At 54.1% G+C, this 20,998-nt stretch overlaps 1 protein-coding gene across 9 annotated transcripts in view; it reads left to right on the forward strand.

Moving 5' to 3' along the window:
* TMCO4 (transmembrane and coiled-coil domains 4) overlaps positions 1 to 19,937 on the forward strand; it is a 103,512-nt gene extending 83,575 nt beyond the window's left edge. For 6 of the 9 annotated variants that reach the window (XM_025278830.3, XM_025278834.3, XM_025278831.3 and 3 more), the window contains 3 exons: positions 2,315 to 2,432; positions 8,857 to 8,974; positions 18,764 to 19,937. In XM_025278830.3, the coding sequence (XP_025134615.2) occupies positions 2,315 to 2,432; positions 8,857 to 8,974; positions 18,764 to 19,165 (638 nt within the window). In that variant the 3' untranslated portion in view covers positions 19,166 to 19,937. Of the gene's footprint in view, positions 1 to 2,314; positions 2,433 to 8,856; positions 8,975 to 15,582; positions 17,392 to 18,763 lie in introns of those variants that run through there. The other 3 variants (XM_044938191.2, XM_045164663.1, XM_044938193.2) reach the window with 3 other exon arrangements.
* The last annotated feature ends 1,061 nt before the right edge of the window (positions 19,938 to 20,998 follow it).

Consider the following 20,998-nt stretch of genomic DNA (forward strand, 5'->3'; position numbering starts at 1 on the left):
GCAAAGCTCCGTCGTTGGTCTTGGCCCACAGCCGTTGGCACTGTGGGGGCGATGATAACCCCTCCATGATCGCTGCGCTCTGAGTTGCTGCTGCTGGAGGGATGCCCAGGACCTAGCAGCTACCCGTGTGACTTTCGGCACGCCCCCTCCCCTCTGAGACCCCGTGTTTCCTCATCCGACAAGAGCAGGGTTCAGAATAAAATCTACAGCCTCGCTGGAAGCACAAGCACCTGAAGTGGCCCTTACGTGGAAGAGCATCTGAGGCATCTTTTCCATTCAGCACGAACCACCAGCTTCCCGAGGCTTCACATCTTTCTGCCAGATTATCCTCTCCCTGGAAGCCAAGGAGTGACGTCAGGATTCTGTGCCAGGGAATCTGATCTGTCAGAGCCGGAGGAGCACAGGGGTTCTCAGATTCCCGTTAGCCCAGAACCCCTTACTCAAACTCTGACATGCAGCTCAAATGGAAACCAGATGCACTCTGGTTAGAAACCGGAGCCCAGGGAGAGGAAGCCAGCCGCCCCGTATCTCTCAGCAGGAGACGGGCAGGGCTGGCTGAGTTGTCCCTGTGGGGCCCACTCCCCAAGAATAACACGGAGCAGGTAACTCCCCAAGTGTAGGGGTGCTCAGGACTCTGAGAAGGAGCTACGTGCTGGGAGGTGGGGGAGCAAGGCAGGCAGGGGGTCCGCCAGCTTCCTCTGTGCATTCACCACCCTGGGTTTTTCCCCACCATGACTTCATCCCCATAAAGACCCTCAGTTCAGTTCAGTCACTCAGTCGTGTCCGACTCTTTGCGACCCCATGGACTGCAGCATGCCAGGCCTCCCTGTCCATCGCCAGCTCCCAGAGCTTGCTCAAACTGATATCCATCAAATGGGTGATGCCATCCAACCATCTCATCCTCTGTTGTCCCCTTCTCCTCCTGCCTTCAATCTTTCCCAGCATCAGGGTCTTTTCCAGTGAGTCAGTTCTTCACATCAGGTGGCCAAAGTATTGGAGTTTCAGCTTCAGCATCAGTCCTTCCAGTGAATATTCAAAACAGATTTCCTTTAGGATGGACTGGTTGGATCTCCCTGCAGTCCAGAGACCCTCAAGGCAGTACCATAGCCACTTGTAGGCTCAGAGAAGTAACTTAGCTTAGAAGTCACCAAGCTGGGATTTGAACCCAGAGCTTTGCAGCTACCAAGTGCATACACTGGCTGTCCCAGGGGATGGCCATGTATTTACTCACCCATTCATTCACACCCTTCTTGAACCCCAAGGATAGACCAGGCATCTGTGACCAAGGCAAGCCAGAGCCCCACCCTCCCTGAACCCAGAGGTTAGAGGAGGAGACAGATGTAAACAAGTGAGACGAAGCCAGAGCAAACAGAGCTGGCTCAGGGGTGGAGAGTGGCTGGGGGTGGGGCACGTGCACCCCGGCGGGCTGAGAGCAGCGCTTCTCAAAGTGCGTGTGAGCTGTGGGTTTCCAGTCTGCAGGGACATCAGAGACACTGCTTCTCTGATCTATACTGAGAGGACGGACACCCCACGGGCCAGCGCTCATCCACGGGCTGCAGTGTGAGGAGCCCTTGCCTGAAATACCCTGAACCGCTAGGTCAGCGCCGATGCATCCACTCCATGCCCTTTCATCCCCCTCTCCTCTGCACTCCCGCCTTACCGCCAGGCCGTACAGGCCCCCAAGGACTGTTGCCAGAGGAGGGCTGTTGTACCTCCTGCCTGGCACATGCAACATGCCAGGGACCATGAGTCCCTTCTAAAAGGAAACTCTCCATCCAAGGCCACGGTCAGTCGTGAGCTTCACGGATGGTGGAAATAGATGTGGGTCCCCACTTGGACTGTGATACCCACTGGCCATGTGATCCTGAAAATGTCTTTGGTTTTCCTTAACTCTGAAACGGGGATGATGTGTGCTTGGTTTATTCATTCATTCCTTTTTGGCTGTGCTGGGTCTTGCTGTGGCCGTCTTCTCTAGTTGTGGGGCACAGGCTTGGTGTGTGGGCTTTGTAGGAATGGATCAGGCACCAGAGGGCTTGACCCAGGGCCTGGACCTCTGAATAGAAGCCGCAGTATGGTGTGCGTTGGCATGGATGTGTGCACGAATGTGCTTGTGCCGCAAGGACAGGGAAGCCTGGCGTGCTGCAGCCCGTGGAGTCGTAAACTGTCGGACATGACTGAGCGACTAAACAACAGTGAGTGCATATGTGCATTCTCGCGGGTGTCATATCCATGTCTTCCACCGCTGTTGGACGGTCCCTCACAGGACCCACTGTGGTCAGGGGTGCTGACGACCTTTTCTGGGGTCTCTCTCCAGATTGCCAAGGGATCATTGAGGACGTCGTCCTGCTGGGCGCACCTGTGGACGGAGAAGCCAAGCACTGGGAGCCTTTCCGGAAGGTGGTCTCTGGAAGGATCATCAATGGCTACTGCAGGTCTGTCCAGAACTCGTGCTCCTGGGGAGCTGACAACCCTAACTGAGCACCTAGTGTCCCAGTGACCTAGTGACCTAGGTGTCACCTGGGGACACAGATGTTTGAGGCCAGGCCCTCGTCCCGGAGGATCCCAGGGAGCAGTGGGGCACCGGCCCTGGAAGGAGCAAGGCCCAGGCCAGGGGTCCTGAAGGGGCAGCGTCCGTGTCCATGGGACGATGCACGAGAGGGACAGGTCCTGAGGAGGACTTCCTGGGTCAGGCCCGAGACCAGATTATAGGATGACTCGAGAGGCCAGGCCGGTCACTGTGATCTGGGGCAAGAGGGACACAGCTGAGTGGGCTGAGACTGAGAGGCAAAGAGCGAGCCCCAAATGGGAGGTCTTTAAGTGCTGACTAACGAGCCCTTGTGTGCTGTGTTTGTTTATTGTTTTTTGGCTGCGCTGGGTCTCTGCTGCGGCCTGCAGTCTTCTCTAGTCACGGTGTGCGAGCTCAGTAGTTGGAGCACGTGGGCTTAATTGCCCCGTGGCATGTGGGATCTTCTCTCTGACCAGGGATCGAACCCATGTCCCCTGCATTGAAAGGTGGATTCTTAACCCGCCAGACCACCAGGGAAGTCCCTCATGTGCATTATTTGGTAGGAAGGGAGTGGGGATTGTCCAGGCTTTCAGAGCAATGTCTCGGGGTGGGGATGACAGCCTTGGGGGGCCCAGCACCCACAGCATACGACAGATCCTCCAGCAGGAGCTGAGGGCTCCAGAGGCTGATGGCTGTGGGGCTGGAAAGGAGGCGTCCTGGCCGGGGATTTGAGAAGGACTTGGGGGCTTCAGCCAAGGTGGTGCCCTAGACACTGGGGAGGAAGGGAAGGTCCTACCCCAAAACCCTAAGGGGTTCGTATTATTGATCCCATTTCACAAGTGAGAAAACTGAGGCTCAGAGAAGTTGAGTCGCAAGGCCGGTTAACTTTAGTTTTGATCTAAGCCCAACCATCCCAAGTGGAACCTGCAACTGAATAGAACAGATTCGGAAAGTCTTTATCATTTTGATAACTTAGCCCACGTCCAGAGCTATAGATAAAGATGATCTTTAGCCATGGATAGAGGGCATTAACCAGCACACCAGAGTTCAACCAATTAGTATGGCTTTATCATTCATATTCTTTTCCTTTTCAAACTTTAAACTTTTTACTTTGTACTGGGGTATAGCCGACGAGCAATGCTGTGGCGGTTTCAGGTAAACAGCAAAGGGGCTCAGCCACACATGTACATGTGTCCATTCTCCCCCAAACCCTGTCCCTCGTATTCTAAGCTGAGTTCTTAGAATCAGAATATGGTAGAGAGAACAAAGAAACAACGATAGAGAGCCATAATATATAAAGAGCTCAATCAAATCAATTTTAAAAATTGAATAAGAAAATGGCCAGAGACTTCTCTGGCCATCCAGTGGTAAGACTGCATACTCCCAATGCGGGGGACGTGGGTTCACTCCCTGATTGGGAAACTTAAAATCCCCCATGCCTCATGGTGTGGCCTAAAAAATTTAAGAGATAAAAGAGAAAATGGCCAAAAGATGTCTACACATAAGCATGGAATAAATGCAGTCAATAAACTTTTGAAAAGATATCCAACCTCATTATTAATGAAATAGATGCCAAGTAAAGTAAGTAAAACACTGTTTATCATCCATCACATCATCAAACATCTGAAACGTGAATAGCACTCAGTGTTGGTGAAGATGTGGTGAAACGGGCACTGTTATACTCTTGGTGGTAGTTGAATTTAGTGAATCCTTTTTGGGGTAATTGGCAATATCTATCCAAATTAGTAATGTGCCAGTCTTCTGACACCACAGACTCGGGCTCCTGTGATCCTGCGTAAATAGATACTCACATGCACAGAGATGGATGCACGGAGGGGGTCCTTGCAGCTTCGTTTATAAAAATTGAAAGCAGCCCAGTGACCTAAATGACCACAAAGAGGGGAATCATGTTTTTAAAAAAGCAAGGGCAGCAATACATTCTATGGGCCCATTTACAGAAGAAGTTTCTGTGTGTGCATATATGCATCTGTGTGTCTAGAAATGAACAGGGAGGTCCAAAGGGACCATGAGACACGGATAACAGTGAAACCCATGAAGAGTAGATAGGGATTGCAAGGAGGGCTTAAAAGGGTTTTTTTTCCATTGATACATAGTTGATTAACAGTATTGTATTAGTTCCAAGTATATAGCAAAGTGATTAGTTACATATGTGTATTTATGTACTTCTTTTTTAATAAAAGAGACTTTTATGTATTTATAAAAGAGACTTTTAAGTAAGGGCAGTTTAAGTAATAAGAAAAAGAATGGACACAACTTTGACGTCCAACAGTCCTTGGTTAAAATCTTGGCTCCGTCCTTTACCTCTCAGATGGCTTTGGACAAGCAAATCTGAAGCTCAGTATTCCTACCTGTGCAATGGGAGTAAGAGGCCGTCCTGCACAGGAGTTCTGGGAAGATTAGAGGAGATTATGTGGGGTGGGAATGGCAGTTTTTGGGTGCCCAATAAGCAACATGGGCATATTCACAGCACAGGATGTTTTTTGGTGTGTTTCACAAACAGCAAAGGGAAAGAATTAAAATTGCATGTGTGCAGTATGAAAGCAGCAAAATCTTATTAAAGCCATCTGTTCTGTTGAGAACCTGAGGCTAATAAGCTTGGGTTTCCATTATTTTGTGAGATCCAGAGCCATCTCTCCAGAAAGAAAAAAGGAGGAGAAGGAGGAAGGAGAGAAGAGGGGAGGAATGTACAGACCGAAACAATAACTGTTGTTTCTTGATTAAATTAAGCAGCAGCCAGGAATTCACATGCTTGGCCCCCAAAGGCTCTTTGGTTGCGGTAAACTTACTTAAGATGGAGAGTGAGTGAGGGGGTAAGGGGAGCTTCAGGCCAAAGCTACCAAACTATATACATTTATACATTTATAATGTACATTAATAAAACTCGCAAGCTCTTCGCCTGCTTTCACACACTCCCTGGAAGCCAGCCGGGCTGGGTGGAGCTGCTCCCTGTTGTACTGCAAGGACACTGAAGCGCAGAGAGGGTCCAAGGCCAAGGTCACACAGCAGAGCCAGGATGTGAACCCGGGTGAGCCTGCCTCCTGACCCCTGGGGCATCTGCAGTGAGACGGTTTCATTCTGAGCTCCAGGGGCCTCCCTGAGTGGCCTCTGCTCCAGCGCCATGTGGGGAGGGGCTGATGTTAGAAGGAGCGGGCGGTGGGAGGGCGGACCCCTGCCCACAAGCAGCTCCAGGCCTGTGAGGACCCAGGGCACAGCCTTCCGCAGGTCTCGTGGTGCCCGTCAAGGGCCAGCTTGATTCGTGCGTCCACCTGGCCTGGAGCACTGAGGCCTGGCTTGCTGGGCACCCCACCCACCAAGGGGTTTCACGACTCCACTCGGGAGGCAGGATGCAGGTCTAGGGCACAGTTCTACCCTCAACGAGCTCTCTGCCCAGGAAAGGAAAAGACCCAGGGACGGACCCACAGAGGACACGTAACAAACACCGCAAGGGGAGCACACGGCAGGCGCCGGAGGGACGGGGGTTATTAATGTCGGGTGGAAGGGCTCAGGGCCACTACTGGAGAGGGCACGTGCAAGCTCGATGGTGAAGCGGGGGATAGGAGCCCGGCGGAGCCGGGAAGAGTAGGCCCGGCAAGAGCGGCCGCGGCGCCCACGAAGGCCCCGAGCGAGGGCTGTCATCACACCAGTGCCTCCCGGGCTCGCGGGTGTGAGTGCTGGGCACACAGGGCGCCTTGGGCATGCTCCTGTCCTCCCCGCAAGGTGACTCACAGTGACGAGCCTGAGGCTCAGAGGGGTCAAGCAACTCGCCCGAGGTCACACAGCGGGTGACTGACAGGGCAGGACTAGCTCCGTGCGGTCCAGGCGGGGGCTGGTGGCCCACCTGCTGTGAGAGGGTCTGGCAGGCCTCTGCAAAAACCGCAGGAAAGAAACAAAAGCGCTGGGTTCATTCAGCACAGTTTCGAGGCTCTGGAACCTTCTAACACGCGATCTCGCCCTGTCTGTCGTCGTCGTTCCGTCGCTAAGTCACGTCCAACTCCTGCGACCCCGTGGACTGTAGCCCGCCAGCCTCCTCTGTCCTTGGAAGTTCATCCGTACGTGTGTATAAACAAGTGCAGTTAACATCGCTAAGTAGAGTGTGGTCAGAGTTAAGATGGACCGTGGGCAGGAACGACGCTGGCCTTGCCCGTTTATGACCTTCTTTCTGTCTTATCTTTTGGGTTGTTCTGGGTTCTTTGTTGCCAGGCGTGGGCTTTCTCCAGTTGCGCTGAGCAGGGGTGGGGGGCCACTCTCGAGTTGCGAGGCACAGGCTTCTGGTTGCGCTGGTCTGTCTTGTTGGGGAGCACAGCTCCCAGCGCCCGGACTCAGTACTTGTGGTACTCGGGCTTAGTTGCCCCACGGCGTGTGGGATCTCCCCGAGCAGCGGTCACACCCATGCCCCCCGCACCAGCCGGTGGATTCTCACCCACTGTACCCCAGGCACGCCTCTCATTTACGACTTTCCATGTCAGAACCATCTGGGGGCTCCGTCACACCCTGTGTTTGATGCGCGGGTCTCATGATGACTTGATAGAACAGCTCGGATCAGTCTCCCTTGTCCCCTAGCCAGCATTCTGAGGGACGCTGTCCTGGGCCCTCAGTATGAGGCTGACCACTGGGCTGTGCAAGCATTGCTGTCTGGAGGGAGTTAAGGAATTTTCTAGAAAAGAAAGCTTGTGGGCAGTGGGGAGTCACGGTCAGCTTCTAAGAGGACAGGGGTTGGGTGAGAGTTTAAGGAAGGGGATGAGGGGCTGCCTGATTTCAGAGCTGGAGCAGAAGGTCCTGCGGGAGCGGGGCGGGCGGATTCAGTGATCAGTGGCCTGCTGGTGGGGGAATGGGGACCTGGGACATGGTCCTGCCGGCTACTGTTTGAGGGACCTGGTGGGTGATTCACACAGTGGAGTCAGGGGGGACACAGCAGGCAGGTCTATTGCCTGCATACGAGTGTACTAAGTCGCTTCAGTCGTATCCAACTCTCTGTGACCCCATGGACTGCAGCCCACCAGGCCCCTCTGTCCTTGGGGTTCTCCAGGCACTAATACCAGAGTGGGTTGCCATGCCGTCCTCCAGGGGATCTTCCTGAGCCAGGGATCGATCCCACATCTCTTTACGTCTCCTGCACTGGGAGGTGGGTTCTTTACTACTAGCGCTACCTGGGAAGCCCAAGGGTCTGTTGAGAGCCCCTCAACTCTGGACCCCGGTCCTTCCAGGGTGTCCGGGGTGGTACCACACAGGCACCCATGTGGTCAGAGACCCTGAAGGGTCAAAGCTACCAGGGAGCCTAGGGAGCCCGCCACACCATGGGTCCCAGACAGCTCGCCTATGGTCAGACATGCAGGGCAGGGAGCCCTGACTCCCAGCCAATCCCCCCCACACGGCAGGGAGGGAGAGCCCTGCTTTCAAACAAGTGCAGAAAAGTAATGGTCTCAGAGGACCCTGCAAACCAGAGTCAGACTCAGCCTAAACGAAAGGAGAATTCCAGTCCTGGAGGCTGAGGGGGAACAGAAGTGTCCACGCACACGGACCTGCTGGGGGACAGGGCCAGCGTCACCCTGGGCGGGGCGCAGGGGCTCGAGGGGGAACGCTGACCCATGGACCCTGTAGACCAGGCCTTCTGTGGACACAGCTCGGTGTACCTGAAGAATCAGGCTGCAGAGGGTCTGGGGTTATCCTCTCTCCGGAGTGTAGGGCGGATGTCTGGCTAGGAGTGATGGGGTACAGAGTGCAGGGTTCACAGCACCCCTGAGAGCGGAGGAGGACTGTTGCAGGGCTGTGACCCACCTGGGGGTCACCCTGGCCTCCTAGTGAGGGCAGGAGGCTGCAAGCCGGGCCTGTCTCAGTCCCTCCCGTTCACAGTTAGATGGGGGGGCCCCAAACCCAGAGTCCCAGCCTGCAGAGCATGTGTCCTAGACCCCCGTGGTCCTCTCCCCGAGACAGATGTCCTGCTGCCTCTCTTTGATCTCCCCAGGAGCCCCGGCCCAGCCACCCCAGGGAACTGGAAGCCCATAAACAGCTGAGAGCGTCCCTCCCAGCCTCATGCTGGTTTCTGGAGAATGGCATGCGTTTCCCTCAGTCATCCACTCATCAGAGACTGTCTGTTGCTCTCAGCACTGTTTTCTGCCCCAGGGAGCTGGCAGGGAACCAAGCGGCTTCCCCGGAGCTGCCAGGCCCGCAGTGCTCCCAAAGCAACGGCGCCTGCAGCTGCCCCTGCCATCCCTGGGCGCAGCGAGCCCCGGTTTCCCGCAGAAGCGCCCATCCCGCCAGGCTCGCTGGGGCCGGGCTGGGCCCTCCTGAGCTGGCGTCCACCCCTTCTCACTGCGTCCTCTCCCCCGCAGGGCGGACTGGCTGCTGAGCTTCGTCTACCGCACGTCCTCCGTGCGGCTCCACGTGGCCGGCCTGCAGCCTGTGGTGCTGCAGGACAGGAGGGTGGAGAACGTGGACCTGTCCTCCGTGGTGAGCACCCCGGGCCCCCTGGGGCCGACTCTGGGGGGTGGGGAGGGCGCACATCTTACTCCAACCCAGCGACCCATGTGCCAGGGACACGCCCCGGCCCGGTCCACCCCAGACGAGAGAATTGTAAGAACTCACTGGGGAACCAGTAAGTCCTGTTCACGGGCACCATCCCTGTGCCAGGGCAATGCCCCCAGGCCCTTGGCACATGTCCTCTCTAACCTGCACATGGTCTCAGGGCCAGTCATCATTATCCCCATTCCACAGATTAGGAAACAGGCTTAGGAACGTTCCCATCATGCAATGCGCAACCGATAACGTGGATTTGAACCTCCAAAGCCCTTGTTCTTGCTCCTACATTACTGCCCTCTTTCCACTCCTCCCCCAGCTCCTCCTCCCACAGCCCTCACTCACTCCCCGAGCCCAGATTACTAGTCAGGACAGTCTGTTTCTCTGGAGAGTAACCAGAACAACCAGAGCATACACGTGGAAGCATTCAGGCTGGACCGGAAGAGAAGCACCTGACTGCCGGGCTGTGGAACGTGGAGTGGGCTTCCCAGGGGGCACTAGTGGTAAAGAGCCGCCTGCCAGTGCAAGAGAAGTGAGGTGTGGGCTCCAGGGAAGTCCTCTGGAGGAGGGCGTGGCAGCCCACCCCAGTATTCTTGTCTGGAGAATCCCGTGCACAGAGGAGCCTGGCAGGCTCCATCGTGCCGCGCAGAGTCAGATACAGCTGAGGTGATTTAGCACACACACCCAAAACCTTGGAATAGGGAGCAAGGAAGGTGTTTAATTTATGACAATGTTGCTTCTGTTTGATGTGTTTGGTTTTTTGGCTGCAAGGCATGTGGGATCTTGGCTATCCCACCAGATATTGAACCCACACCCCCTGCATCGGAAGGCAAAGTGTGTTCCAAGGTCCCTGACCTTTGACGCATCTGGAGAGTTTATTTAAAATGCAGATCCCAGAGCCCCGCTGCCCAGACCTCCTCCATCGATCTCTAGAAGCGGAGCCTGCTCGTCTGCATATTAAATATACTCCCCCAAGGACTCTTCCACATCTCAGACTAAGCAGGGCAGACGGTCCAAAGCATTCTTACTGGGAAATCGGGGGCACCCACCCCAGCGGCCACACAAACCTAATTTGGTCTTCTAGATCCGTTTTCCAGGCTTGCAGGAACCTCGTCCCCCCACTACATGTCTGTCCTAGAGAGTTAATAATAGCTTCATGTACCGACGCGATGCCCAGCTCTGCCCTGAGCCTTTTTCAGTGTCCGTATCCCCACTCTATGGATGTAACTGCAGCCCACGACCTCTGAGGCTTTGAGAGGCTAAGGGACTTGCCCAGGGTCACTCAGCAGGAGCATGGCAGGGCAGGACTCAAGCCCAGGTCTGAAGCCAGTGGGCATCGCCCCTGGTTGGGTAGATGTGGGCACCAGCTGCCAGGAAGGGGTGCGTCCTGGGCTGCAGTTACATCCTCAGGCAAACTCCACCAGGGGAAGTCGCTGCGATGAAAGTCCCGCGAGAACAGGAGCTTCAGTTTCCAGTTACTACACTACCAGCTGCCATGTATCAAGTGCCAAACATTTCCCAAGCATAAACCAGTTGCCCCAGGTACCGCATAAGCGTGGTTTGAGCCAGCCACACCGTCCTGTCTGAAAGCAGGCAGACCAGGCCCCTCCCTGGGCATCTGAAAACTCCCCTGGGGGTGGGTAGCCAGGACGGCCTTGGCTCCTCCCTTCAGCTTCAACATCAGCCTGGCCCAACAACACCCCCCCAACACACACACACACACACACACACTGCACCTCGTGGTGGGGGAAGCTGGGCACCCTGACCCCCACCAGCACAGCTAACGCCAGGTTGCATGAGGTTTTAGGAGTTTTTTGATTTGCTTTTTAAAGATTTATTTTTTTGATGTGGACAATTTTTAAAGTCTTTGTTAAATTTGTTACAGTGTTGCTTATGTTTTATGCTTTTGGTTTTTTGGCTGCAAGGCATGTGGGATCTTGGCTCCCCGACCAGGGATCGAACCCACATCCACTGCACTGGAAGCTGACGTCCTAACCACTGGACGTGCCGGGGAAGTCCCCGGTTGCGTGTTTGTTAAAGCTGAACTGAGGCCTGAAGACAGCACAAGGGGTTCTAGCACAAAAATGTAAAACTGGAGCATTATCAGGCACTGCCAGCCCCAGAGCTCATGGGCCGTGACCTTGCCCTGAGGACCCCTGGGTCTCTCACCCGGCCTGCCACCATCTCGCGGGGGCCAACTTGTCCTGGCTCATATCTTTACTCCCCCAGACTCCAAGGGCCCTGGCTCACAAGTCCTGACCCACCAGAGGAAGGCAAGTGAGGAAGGGGAGCTTCAACCCCTAGAGTCATCTCTTTAGATCATCTTTACCCCTGAGAGCTTGCTTCATGCGATATCAACCTCACAGCAACCCCGTTGAGTAGGCTGTGGGCATCCCCAAGTCACAGACTAGAACACTGAGGCTTGAGACAGTGGGCTTCCCTGGTGGCTCAGACAGTAAAGAGTCTGCCAGCAACGCAGGAGACCCAGGCTCAATTCCTGGGTTGGGAATATTCCCCAGAGTCAGGAATGACAACCCACTCCAGTATTCTTGCCTGAAGAATTCCATGGACACAGGAGCCTGCAGGCTATGCTAAGAGTCAGACATGACTGAGCGAGGCTTGAGACGATAGACTCACAGAACCAGAGTCGTAGATCCGATCTCTGAAACCAGGTCCGGAGTCTGTGCGATCCGCCTTCCTGTGGGAATGAGGAGAGCTTGGCTAACAAGACTAGGAGACCACCAGACTCTGATGCCCCCTGGCCCGTGTCCAGGAGTCTCTGTCCTGTTTGACTTGATGCCCCACCATGCCAGGGGTCTCCCTCTGCCACAGGAATCGAATGTGAAAAAGTGTGGCTGAAATTTCCTTTACAATGAAAATTTCCTTGAAGTGCTACAGAGCCCTTGAAAGATGCGATTCTGCCCTGGGAAGCCTCTGAATGGGATGTAGTGGGAAGGGCACAGCGGTTGATGCCAGGGAGGCCTGGCTTGGAACCCGCCTCTGCTGCTGTGCTGGCTGTGTGACCTCAGGCCAGTGGCTTAACCTCTCTGTGCCTCGGGTGCCGCATCCTAGAAACAAGGCTACCACCTACCTTCCAGGGCACATGCGTGCGTGATGCTTGGTGCGCAGGAGGCCCACCTTTAGCGCTAGGCCCCGCCTCCCCTGCCCCCGTCTCCACCTTCAGTTCTGCCCCTGAGACCAGCAGCTGCAGAGATTCCTCTCTGGGCTCAGATGCCTTCATGGCAGCCTCCCAGCTCCTGCCTAATAATAGCTCTTTATCGCATTAGGATGCAGCACAGAAAGCAGTGCTTTCCTTTTCTGGGTAATTAGAGGTAATTAGCATTGCCTTCGTGCCGCCCTCCTATTTTCCTTGAAAATTCTTGCTGGAGGAGACGTTGCTGGCAACAAAGTCCTCATGACTGCTGTTGGCAAGCAGTACCTGCCCTGTGCTCAAGGCTGAGACCTAAGGACACGCCTTCTCCCGGCCGGGCCCACGTGGGCAGAGCCCTCTGCGTTAGCCCAGCGGCAGTCACGTGACACAGACCTGGTCTGCAGAGGCTCCTGACCTCAGGACAAGCCTGAGCAGGGCTGAGCCGCGGTCAGGCTCTGACACAGACAGAGGGCGTCTCCAGGGAGTGAAGCAGACAAAGGCCAGGCTGCCTGGCGCTCTTTCAGCCTCTCCCATGTGGGGACTGGTTTGCAGCAGATGGGGTTTCTGCCTCCCCAGAGACCACCTCTTGAGGCTTCTTAGAGGAGAGAGACCCAGTCAAGGGTCTCTGGAATCTTGGTGTTCCAGAAGTGCCAGCTGACTTCTAGGACTTAGCAGGGCTCGGCACACAATGGTGGTGGTTTAGCTGCTCAGTTGTGTCCGGCTCTTTGCAACCCCTGGACTGCAGCCCGCCAGGCTCCTCTGTCCATAGCATTTCCCAGGCAAGAATACTGGAGTGGGTTGCCATTTCCTTCTCCAGCGGATCTTCCCAACCCGGGGATCGAAGCCGGGTCTCCAGCTTTGCAGGCAGATTCTTTACCGACTGAGCCACCAGGGCACAAGATAGACACTCAATAATAGTAACAGTAGCCAACACACCAGACACTGCTCTGCATGGGTTACAGACCTTATGTCACTTGATCCCCATAGCTGTCCAGTGAAGCAGGAATAATAACCCCATTGTACAGGTATCAATGCAAAGAAATAGAGGGAAACAACAGAATGGGAAAGACTAGAAATCTCTTCAAGAAAATTAGAGCTACCAAGGGAACATTTCATGCAAAGATGGGATCCATAAAGGACAGAAATGGTATGGACCTAACAGAAGCAGAAGATATTAAGAAGACGTGGCAAGAATATGCATAAGAAATGTACAAAAAAGATCTTCATGACCCATATAATCACAATGCTGTGATCACTCACCTAGAGCCAGACATCCTGGAATGTGAAGTCAAATGGGCCTTAGAAAGCATCACTACGAACAAAGCTAGTGGAGGTGATGGAATTCCAGTGGAGCTATTTCAAATCCTAAAAGATGATGCTGTTAAAGAACTGTACTTAGTATGCCAGCAAATTTGAAAACGCAGCAGTGGCCACAGGACTGGAAAAGGTCAGTTTTCATTCCAATCCCAAAGAAGGGCAATGCCAAAGAATCCTCAAACTACCGCACAATTGCACTCATCTCACATGCTAGTAAAGTAATGCTCAAAATTCTCCAAGCCAGGCTTCAGCAATACATGAACTGTGAACTTCCAGATGTTCAAGCTGGTTTTAGAAAAGGCAGAGGAACCAGAGATCAAATTGCCAACATCTGATGCATCATGGAAAAAGCAAGAGAGTTCCAGAAAACATCTATTTCTGCTTTATTGACTATGCCAAAGCCTTTGACTGTGTGGATCACAAGAAACTGTGGAAAATTCTGAAAGAGATGGGAATACCAGACCACCTGACCTGCCTCCTGAGAAACCTGTATGCAGGTCAGGAAGCCACCATTAGAACCGGACATGGAACAACAGACTGTTTTCAAATCAGGAAAGGAGTACATCAAGGCTGTATATTGTCACCCTGCTTATTTAACTTATATGCAGAGTACATCATGCGAAATGCTGGGCTAGATGAAGCACAAGCTGGAATCAAGATTGCCAGGAGAAATATCAATAACCTCAGATACGCAGATAACACCACCCTTATGGCAGAAAGCAAAGAACTAAAAAGCCTCTTGATGAAAGTGAAAGAGGAGAGTGAAAAAGCTGGCTTAAAACTCAATATTCAGAAAAGTAAGATCATGGCATCCAGTCCAATCACTTCATGGCAAATAGATGGGGAAACAAGAGAAACAGTGATCGACTTTATTCGGGGGGGCTCCAAAATCACTGCAGGTGGTGACTGCAGCCATGAAATTAAAAGAGGCTTGCTCCTTGGAAGAAAAGCTATGACCAACCTAGATAGCATATTAAAAAACAGAGACATTACTTTGCCGACAAAGGTCCATCTAGTCAAAACTATGGTTTTTCCAGTAGTCATGTATGGATGCGAGAGTTAGACCATAAAGAAAGCTAAGTGCCAAAAAATTGATGGTTTTGAACTGTAGTGCTAAAGAAGACTCTTGAGAGTCCCTTGGACCGCAAGGAGATCCGACCAGTCCATCCTAAAGGAAATCAGTCCTGAATATTCATTGGAAGGACTGATGCTGAAGCTGAAACTCCAGTACTTTGGCCACCTGATGTGAAGAACTGACTCCTTGGAAAAGACCCTGATGCTGGGAAAAATTGAAGGCAGGAGGAGAAGGGGTTGACAGAGGATGAGATGGTTGGATGGCATCACTGACTCGATGGACGTGAGTTTGAGCCAGCTCCAGGAGTTGGTGATGGACAGGGAGGCCTGGCGTGCTGCAGTCCATGGGGTCACAGAATCGGCCATGACTGAGCGGCTGAGCTGGGCCAGGCGGGCATAGAAACCGGGGCTGCAGCAGGGCACAGTGCATGTGGGTGGCAGAGCCGGGTGGACCCAGAACCTCCCTGAGCTGGGACTCTTCACCGCTGCGTTCACGCTGCCTGTGTCCACACATTTCTGTGGCTTCTTGTCAGTGACATCCGGCCCTCAGCCATTAAGCCTGTGATGTGTATTATCTCACTGAAGCCTCACAACCAGCCCACGTGGTGTACGTATCTTTATTAGCCCCATTTTACAGAAGAGGAAACTGAGGCCTGAGAGGTAAAGGCGCCCCCAAGGGGTCCAATAGCCTTGGAAACGGTTGGGCAGATGGCAGCAGCTTTGGTTTGGGAAGTCGAGGTGTCTTTCACGGCAGGAAGCCCTGAGGCCCCCTCACCCTGCGTTGATAAGCCTGAGCATCTGCAAGGTTCAGGGCTGGGTGTGGGGGTTGGGTCCTGCCATCCCCCACACAGTCTAGCAGGACAGAGACCGAAGCTAGCAGGTGAGAATGGGGCATGTTGTGAGTGTTGTCACGGGGGAGCCCCCGAGAGGGTCCCTAACCAGCATGGGAACGCCAGGGAGGCTTCGCGACCCCAGGGACATTGAGCGTGTCTCCCCGCAGGAGGAAGCCCTCCGTCGAGGCGGCCGGGGAGACGGTCCTGGCCTGCAACCTTTTCTTTTGCTGCTCCGGGCCTTAGTTGCACACTCAGCTTCTTCCATCTCGGCTGCAGGATGCTGAATGTTTCAGTTGCGGCGTGTAGGATCTATTTCTCTGACCAGGGATTGAACCCCGGGCCCCCTGCATTGGGAGTGCAGAGTCTCGGCCTCTGGACTACCAGAAGTCCTGGAAACTTTATCCAGCGTCAGCCACAGCAGAATGCTCCTCTGCACAGAAGAGATTCTTTTCCCACCCACCTCACTCCTGCTCTCCTGTTCCCCCAGCTCCCTGTAAAATTAGAACTTTGCCAGCCAGTTCTTTCTCCCTCTCTGTCTTTGCAGAATAGCAGCTCAGGGGCCAGGGTTGGCTGAGGCCTGGACCAACCTGTGGCCAAGAAAGGCCAGAGCTGTGCATTCTGGGGCAGTTGCCCAGTGCAGTTTCTATCTGGCATCAGCTGTGGCCACAAATACCTCCCTTCCTTCCTGTCCTGCCTGCCTGCACCCAGCCCTAGTACCAGCCCTTTGCCAACATTGAAAGGGTATAAGGAGGCCATCCTTGTTTATCTCTCTGGGTCTAGGTTTCTGCTGGCTGGAATTCACATGTGATGGCTTGAGCTTCAGCAGCCATTTTGGGTTCCCAAATGGATCAGCCCAGCTAACTCCCTACCTTCTATCTCTCCTTCCAAGAAAACGAAAGTAAAGGAACTCATATGCACAGCATACCTACTATGCACCAGGAGCGGTGCCTTGTGGTTTGTATTATTTCTTCCCACCACTCCCGTGAGATGGAGCAGAATAGTTCCTGCAAAGTCCCAGGCTGTTGAACTCTTTTAGCAGATATTCAAGGTATGCAGTATTGTGACCCTCATTGTTACAGATGGAGGAGCTGGTGTTCAGGACATTGTAGACTCACCTCGTTACTAGTAAGAGAGCCAAGTCTAGAACCCCGATTTCTCTGATTCAAACTTCGGTGCTTTCTAGCACCACGCAGCCACTGATGTCCACCCTCTAGGAAAGGATGCCTCACTACCTTGACCTCCACCCTGAACCCAGGGGTCTGAAAAGCCTCTTCTGTGTGTATGCGTGTTTCACTGAACGGTTTTCGAAAGCAGTTGTACAGAAAACAGCAAGAAGTAAGCAGGTTCTGGTTATTATGAGAAAATAACAGAGCTGTGCAGGGAGCTGTCTTTTGAGTTCTTGCGCAGTCGCCGGACTAGCCCAGTGTGGTTTGTGGCCCGAATGGGAGCTCCGGTGCTGCCGGCTGGGCCTTTGTACCACCTTCTCGGGTCCCGGCAAGCCTCCCCTCTGTTCCCTGTCTTCTTTTTAAACAAAAACCTTCCTCTCCAGCCTTGAGGGACTGTCCAGTCTTGTGTTTGCCTTTGGCACTAAAGCAGGCCCCCTAAGCTGGCTGGGGAGAGCGTGAGGCTCCGTCTCAGGGAGGAGATTTGTGCAAAGCAGCTTCCACAGTCAGCCTCTGAAACGCCGCACACGGCTGCGCCCTTCACAGGCTGCGTGTCGTCAGGCAAATCACTGCCCTTCTCTGGGCTTCTCTTTTCTCATCTGTAAAACGAGTATGATTTTTAAGGCCTTCCCCACCACACACTTGACTTTCCACGAAGAGAGGAGGTCTGGATTCAGAGCCCAGCTCTGACATCTGCGTGACCCTGGGCGGATCCCTTTACCTCTCTGCCTTAATTGCTTCATCTGCAATTAGCACCCAATACCTGTCAAAGGAGTATAGCCAATAAATGTGTTTCCTCCAATGTATTAAGCACCCGCTGTGTATCAGGCATTGTCCATTATCACTGTTAGGCGTCGGCACTCCAGTTACACCCCTATTTTTCACTCACTGACATATATCCCAACACAAAAATAGAGAAGTCTCTTTTCTCTCAGGAAGGGAGCAGGCACTTCTTGGCCCTCGTGTTAGTGAAGATTCTGTCCATAACAGAGGCCCAGATGAAGTGGCTTAAACACACAAGAGGCGATGCTGCCATGTGGGAAAAGGCCAGAAGAGGCATTTCAGGGCTGGTGCAGAGGCTCCACAGCCTTCAGGGGCCAAAAGTCTCTGTCTTGCCACTCCGCCATCCTTACATGGCTCACGATGGCTGCTGAAGCCCTGGCCATCCCGTCTGCATTCCAGCCAGCAGGAAAGAGGAAATAGGGAGAAAGCAGAAGCATTCCTCCTTTTAAAGAGACTTCCAAGGAGCACCGAATAACGCTGTACTTCATCTCATAGGCCCGAGCGCATCCCCATAGTACACTCACCAGCCAGGGAGGCTGGAGAGTATGTCCAGCGAGCGCTGGTTCTTATGACTAAGGGGAAGGAGGAGAGTGGACTGTGGAAAGTACCTTGCAGTCGTTCTAGCCATAGCTCTGTTTTCAATTTCAGAACCATTCCTGGGGGAACCTTCAGAGCAACCCTCTGAGCTACTCACTCTTACTGCCCCCGTTTTACAGCTGAGGCAAGTAGAGGTCAGGGGGATACAGGGCTTGCCCATGCTCCCTCAGCTGGTGAGCCACAGAGCCCTTCCACTGTAACCTGAAGCTGCAGACAGAGAACGGGAACTGCCCCTCCAGACTTCTATCAGGAGGATCTTTCCTGCCCCACAGGACCCAGACTCTGTAGAGAAGCTTCCTTTTGTTGTTCAGTCGCACGGTCATTTCTCTTTGTGGACCGCAGCACGCCAGGCCTCCCTGTCCATCACCAACTCCTGGAGCCTGCTCAAACTCATGTCCATTGAATCAGTGATCCCATCCAACCATCTCATCCTCTGTCGTCCCCTCCTGCCTTCAATCTTTTCCAGCATCAGGGTCTTTTCCAACAAGTCAGTTCTTCACATCAGGTGGCCAAAGTATTGGAGCTTCAGCATCAGTCCTTCCAGTGAATATTCAGTGTTGGTTTCCTTTAGGATGGACTGGTTTGATCTCCCTGCTGTCCAAGGGACTCTCTAGAGTCTTCTCAAGCTTCCTTTGTCTTTATTTAATAAATTCTAGAGCAGCCTTGAACCCAGAGGCTTCCCACTCACTCTGGATTGGAGAATCATTGAGGGTTGGAGTGATGGTATTCGTTGACGACACAGGGAGAGGCGCAGGGGTCCTGGGAGGACTGGGCTCTGCGGTGCTCACTTTCCACCCTCCTGCAGGTCAGTGGCCACTTGGACTACACCAGGCAGATGGACGTCATCCTGAAGGCTGTGGGCATCCGCACCAAGCCCAGCTGGGACGAGAAGGGACTCTTGCTGGCCCCAGGCAGCCTGCCCCAAGAGGAGTCCCGCCAGGCAACAGCCACCTCTTCATTAGATCAGACCACCAACCAGGATGAGCATCCGGAGACACCTGGAGACATCCCCAAAGCAGCCATACCCCCTGACCTCCGCCAAGCCCAGGTGCCAGCAGGACTGGACCAGTCTGAAGGGGCCTCCCTTCCTGCTGCTACCAGGCCTGCTGAGAGCCCCCCTCTCTGCAGCCATGGCCTGGGCGCCAACCCACTGGGCTGCCCTGCCTGTGCCCATGAGACACAGGGGCCCTGCCCAGGGCTGGACTGACCCGAGGAGAGTCACCTTCCCAGACTGCTACACGGAGCACCCTCTTACTCTGCTTCACCGGCTCCCCCGCCACCAGCTCTGGAGATGGAGAATCTCTACCACTGCCTTTGCTAAATTGAAGACGTTGGTACTGGAAGGACGGGGGCTTGTAAGGAGACACTGTCCCCTCCCCGAGGAATGGAAGCCAGAGCTCCGCAGAGTCAAGCCAACACAGTACAGATCCGTGGGGCTGAACCGGCCGGGCACCTCCTGTGCTTTGGGTCAGCACTAGGGGTCTGATTGCCCGTCCAGAGCTCTCTGGAGCCACGCTGCCAAGCTCTCCAGCCTCAAGAGCCTGGTGTCCGCCTGCCCCTCCAACCACTGTCCAGGGCTGTGCTCCAGCCCACAGGCACCATGGGAACACCTGCAGAGCAGGTCCAGTGGGGAGCGGACAGCTTACCCTCTCTGCCCTTGGGAGATCCGATGAGATTTGCCGCATGCAGCCATCCGGGCTGAGCCCTGCACAACCACAGGGGCGGCCATCAGAAACATGTGACGTGAAGGCCCTCCCCCCAAAGTTAGCCACAGGGGGGCCCTGAAGATAATTGTTACAGAGCAGGGTGCACAGATGCTGGATCAGCAGGCAGTGTGGACGCTGGATCAGCAGGCAGTGTGGACAGGAGCTGGGCCTGGGACAAGAATGAAGTGTGTGGGGGCAGAATTTCCTATGGCAGGAACAGAGGTGTGATGATCATAGTCATAGATAATAATGCTCGCTACCGTTTATTAAGTATTATCGTGTGCAGAGCGCTTTGTGCGATTGTCTCGGTTGACCCTCACAACAACCCGGCGAGGTAGGTACTATTGTCTTCATTGTCACTGTCAGGCCCAGAGCGTTTCGGGAACCTGCCCGAGATCACGCAGGTGATCAGTCTCAAAACCCAGTCAGTTAACCTCCAGAGCCCAAGTTCTTAGTCCCTGTAGCTGCATCCCTGAAACCTTCCTCCTCGGTCCTCCCACTGGCTCTGAGTGACAGACCCAGAGATGATCCCTCTCCCGCACTGTGCATTCAGGGAAACTGAAGCCCAGGCAGAGAAAATTTTGACAAACCTGGGAGGAGGCAGCTGGGATTGGAGAGAATCGGGGGAATTAGAGTATTAGAGCTAAATTGGTCCTTGGGGAGGATGTGTATTTGTTCCTTCAGCAGATATTCACAGAGCCCCTGCTGCTGTTGGTCCAAAGCGCTCATGTCACCCATGGAAGACTGAGCCCCAAGAGAGAAAAGGACGTTGCTGAGGTCCCAGAGCAGGCTTGGGCAGACTCTGGACCAGAACACAGGACACCAGCACCCAGTCTCTTCCCGCTTCACCAGCGGCTTCTCCAGCCCAAGTGGCCCTTCAAGCAGATTCAGTCCACACCACAGTCACTCAGCCAGGGCTTATTGAGAGTCCACTGGGGCAAGCCTGGGGTAGAGGGGGAGCCCGACAAGCACCGTGGCCCCTGTAGAATCAGTGGCATGGCCAGAATGGAGTCTGCTCAGTACCACGGAGAGCGCCAGGCCGCTGGTGGACGCCCCTGGGATAGGGGTTGGTAGAATTTGGTGGGAAGATGGGAGGGAAGCAGGCAATGGAGGAAGAAAAACCTCAGACTGAAAGGGAACCTAAAGCAGATAAACTTTGGGAACCAAGAGTTCCCCGTCAGAAAAAAAAAACAAGTCCTGTGCCGGAGTCCACCACCTCCCCCAGGGCACCTGCCCATTACCAGGGATGGCTTCTCTACAACTCTGCTGACCCAGTGCCCACGCCCGCTTCCCTCACTGACCCCAGGGAAGGCCAGAAGGCAGCGGGAGAGGGA

Source organism: Bubalus bubalis, chromosome 2 (assembly GCF_019923935.1).
Source record: "Bubalus bubalis isolate 160015118507 breed Murrah chromosome 2, NDDB_SH_1, whole genome shotgun sequence".
In the NCBI taxonomy this organism is placed as follows: domain Eukaryota; kingdom Metazoa; phylum Chordata; class Mammalia; order Artiodactyla; family Bovidae; genus Bubalus; species Bubalus bubalis.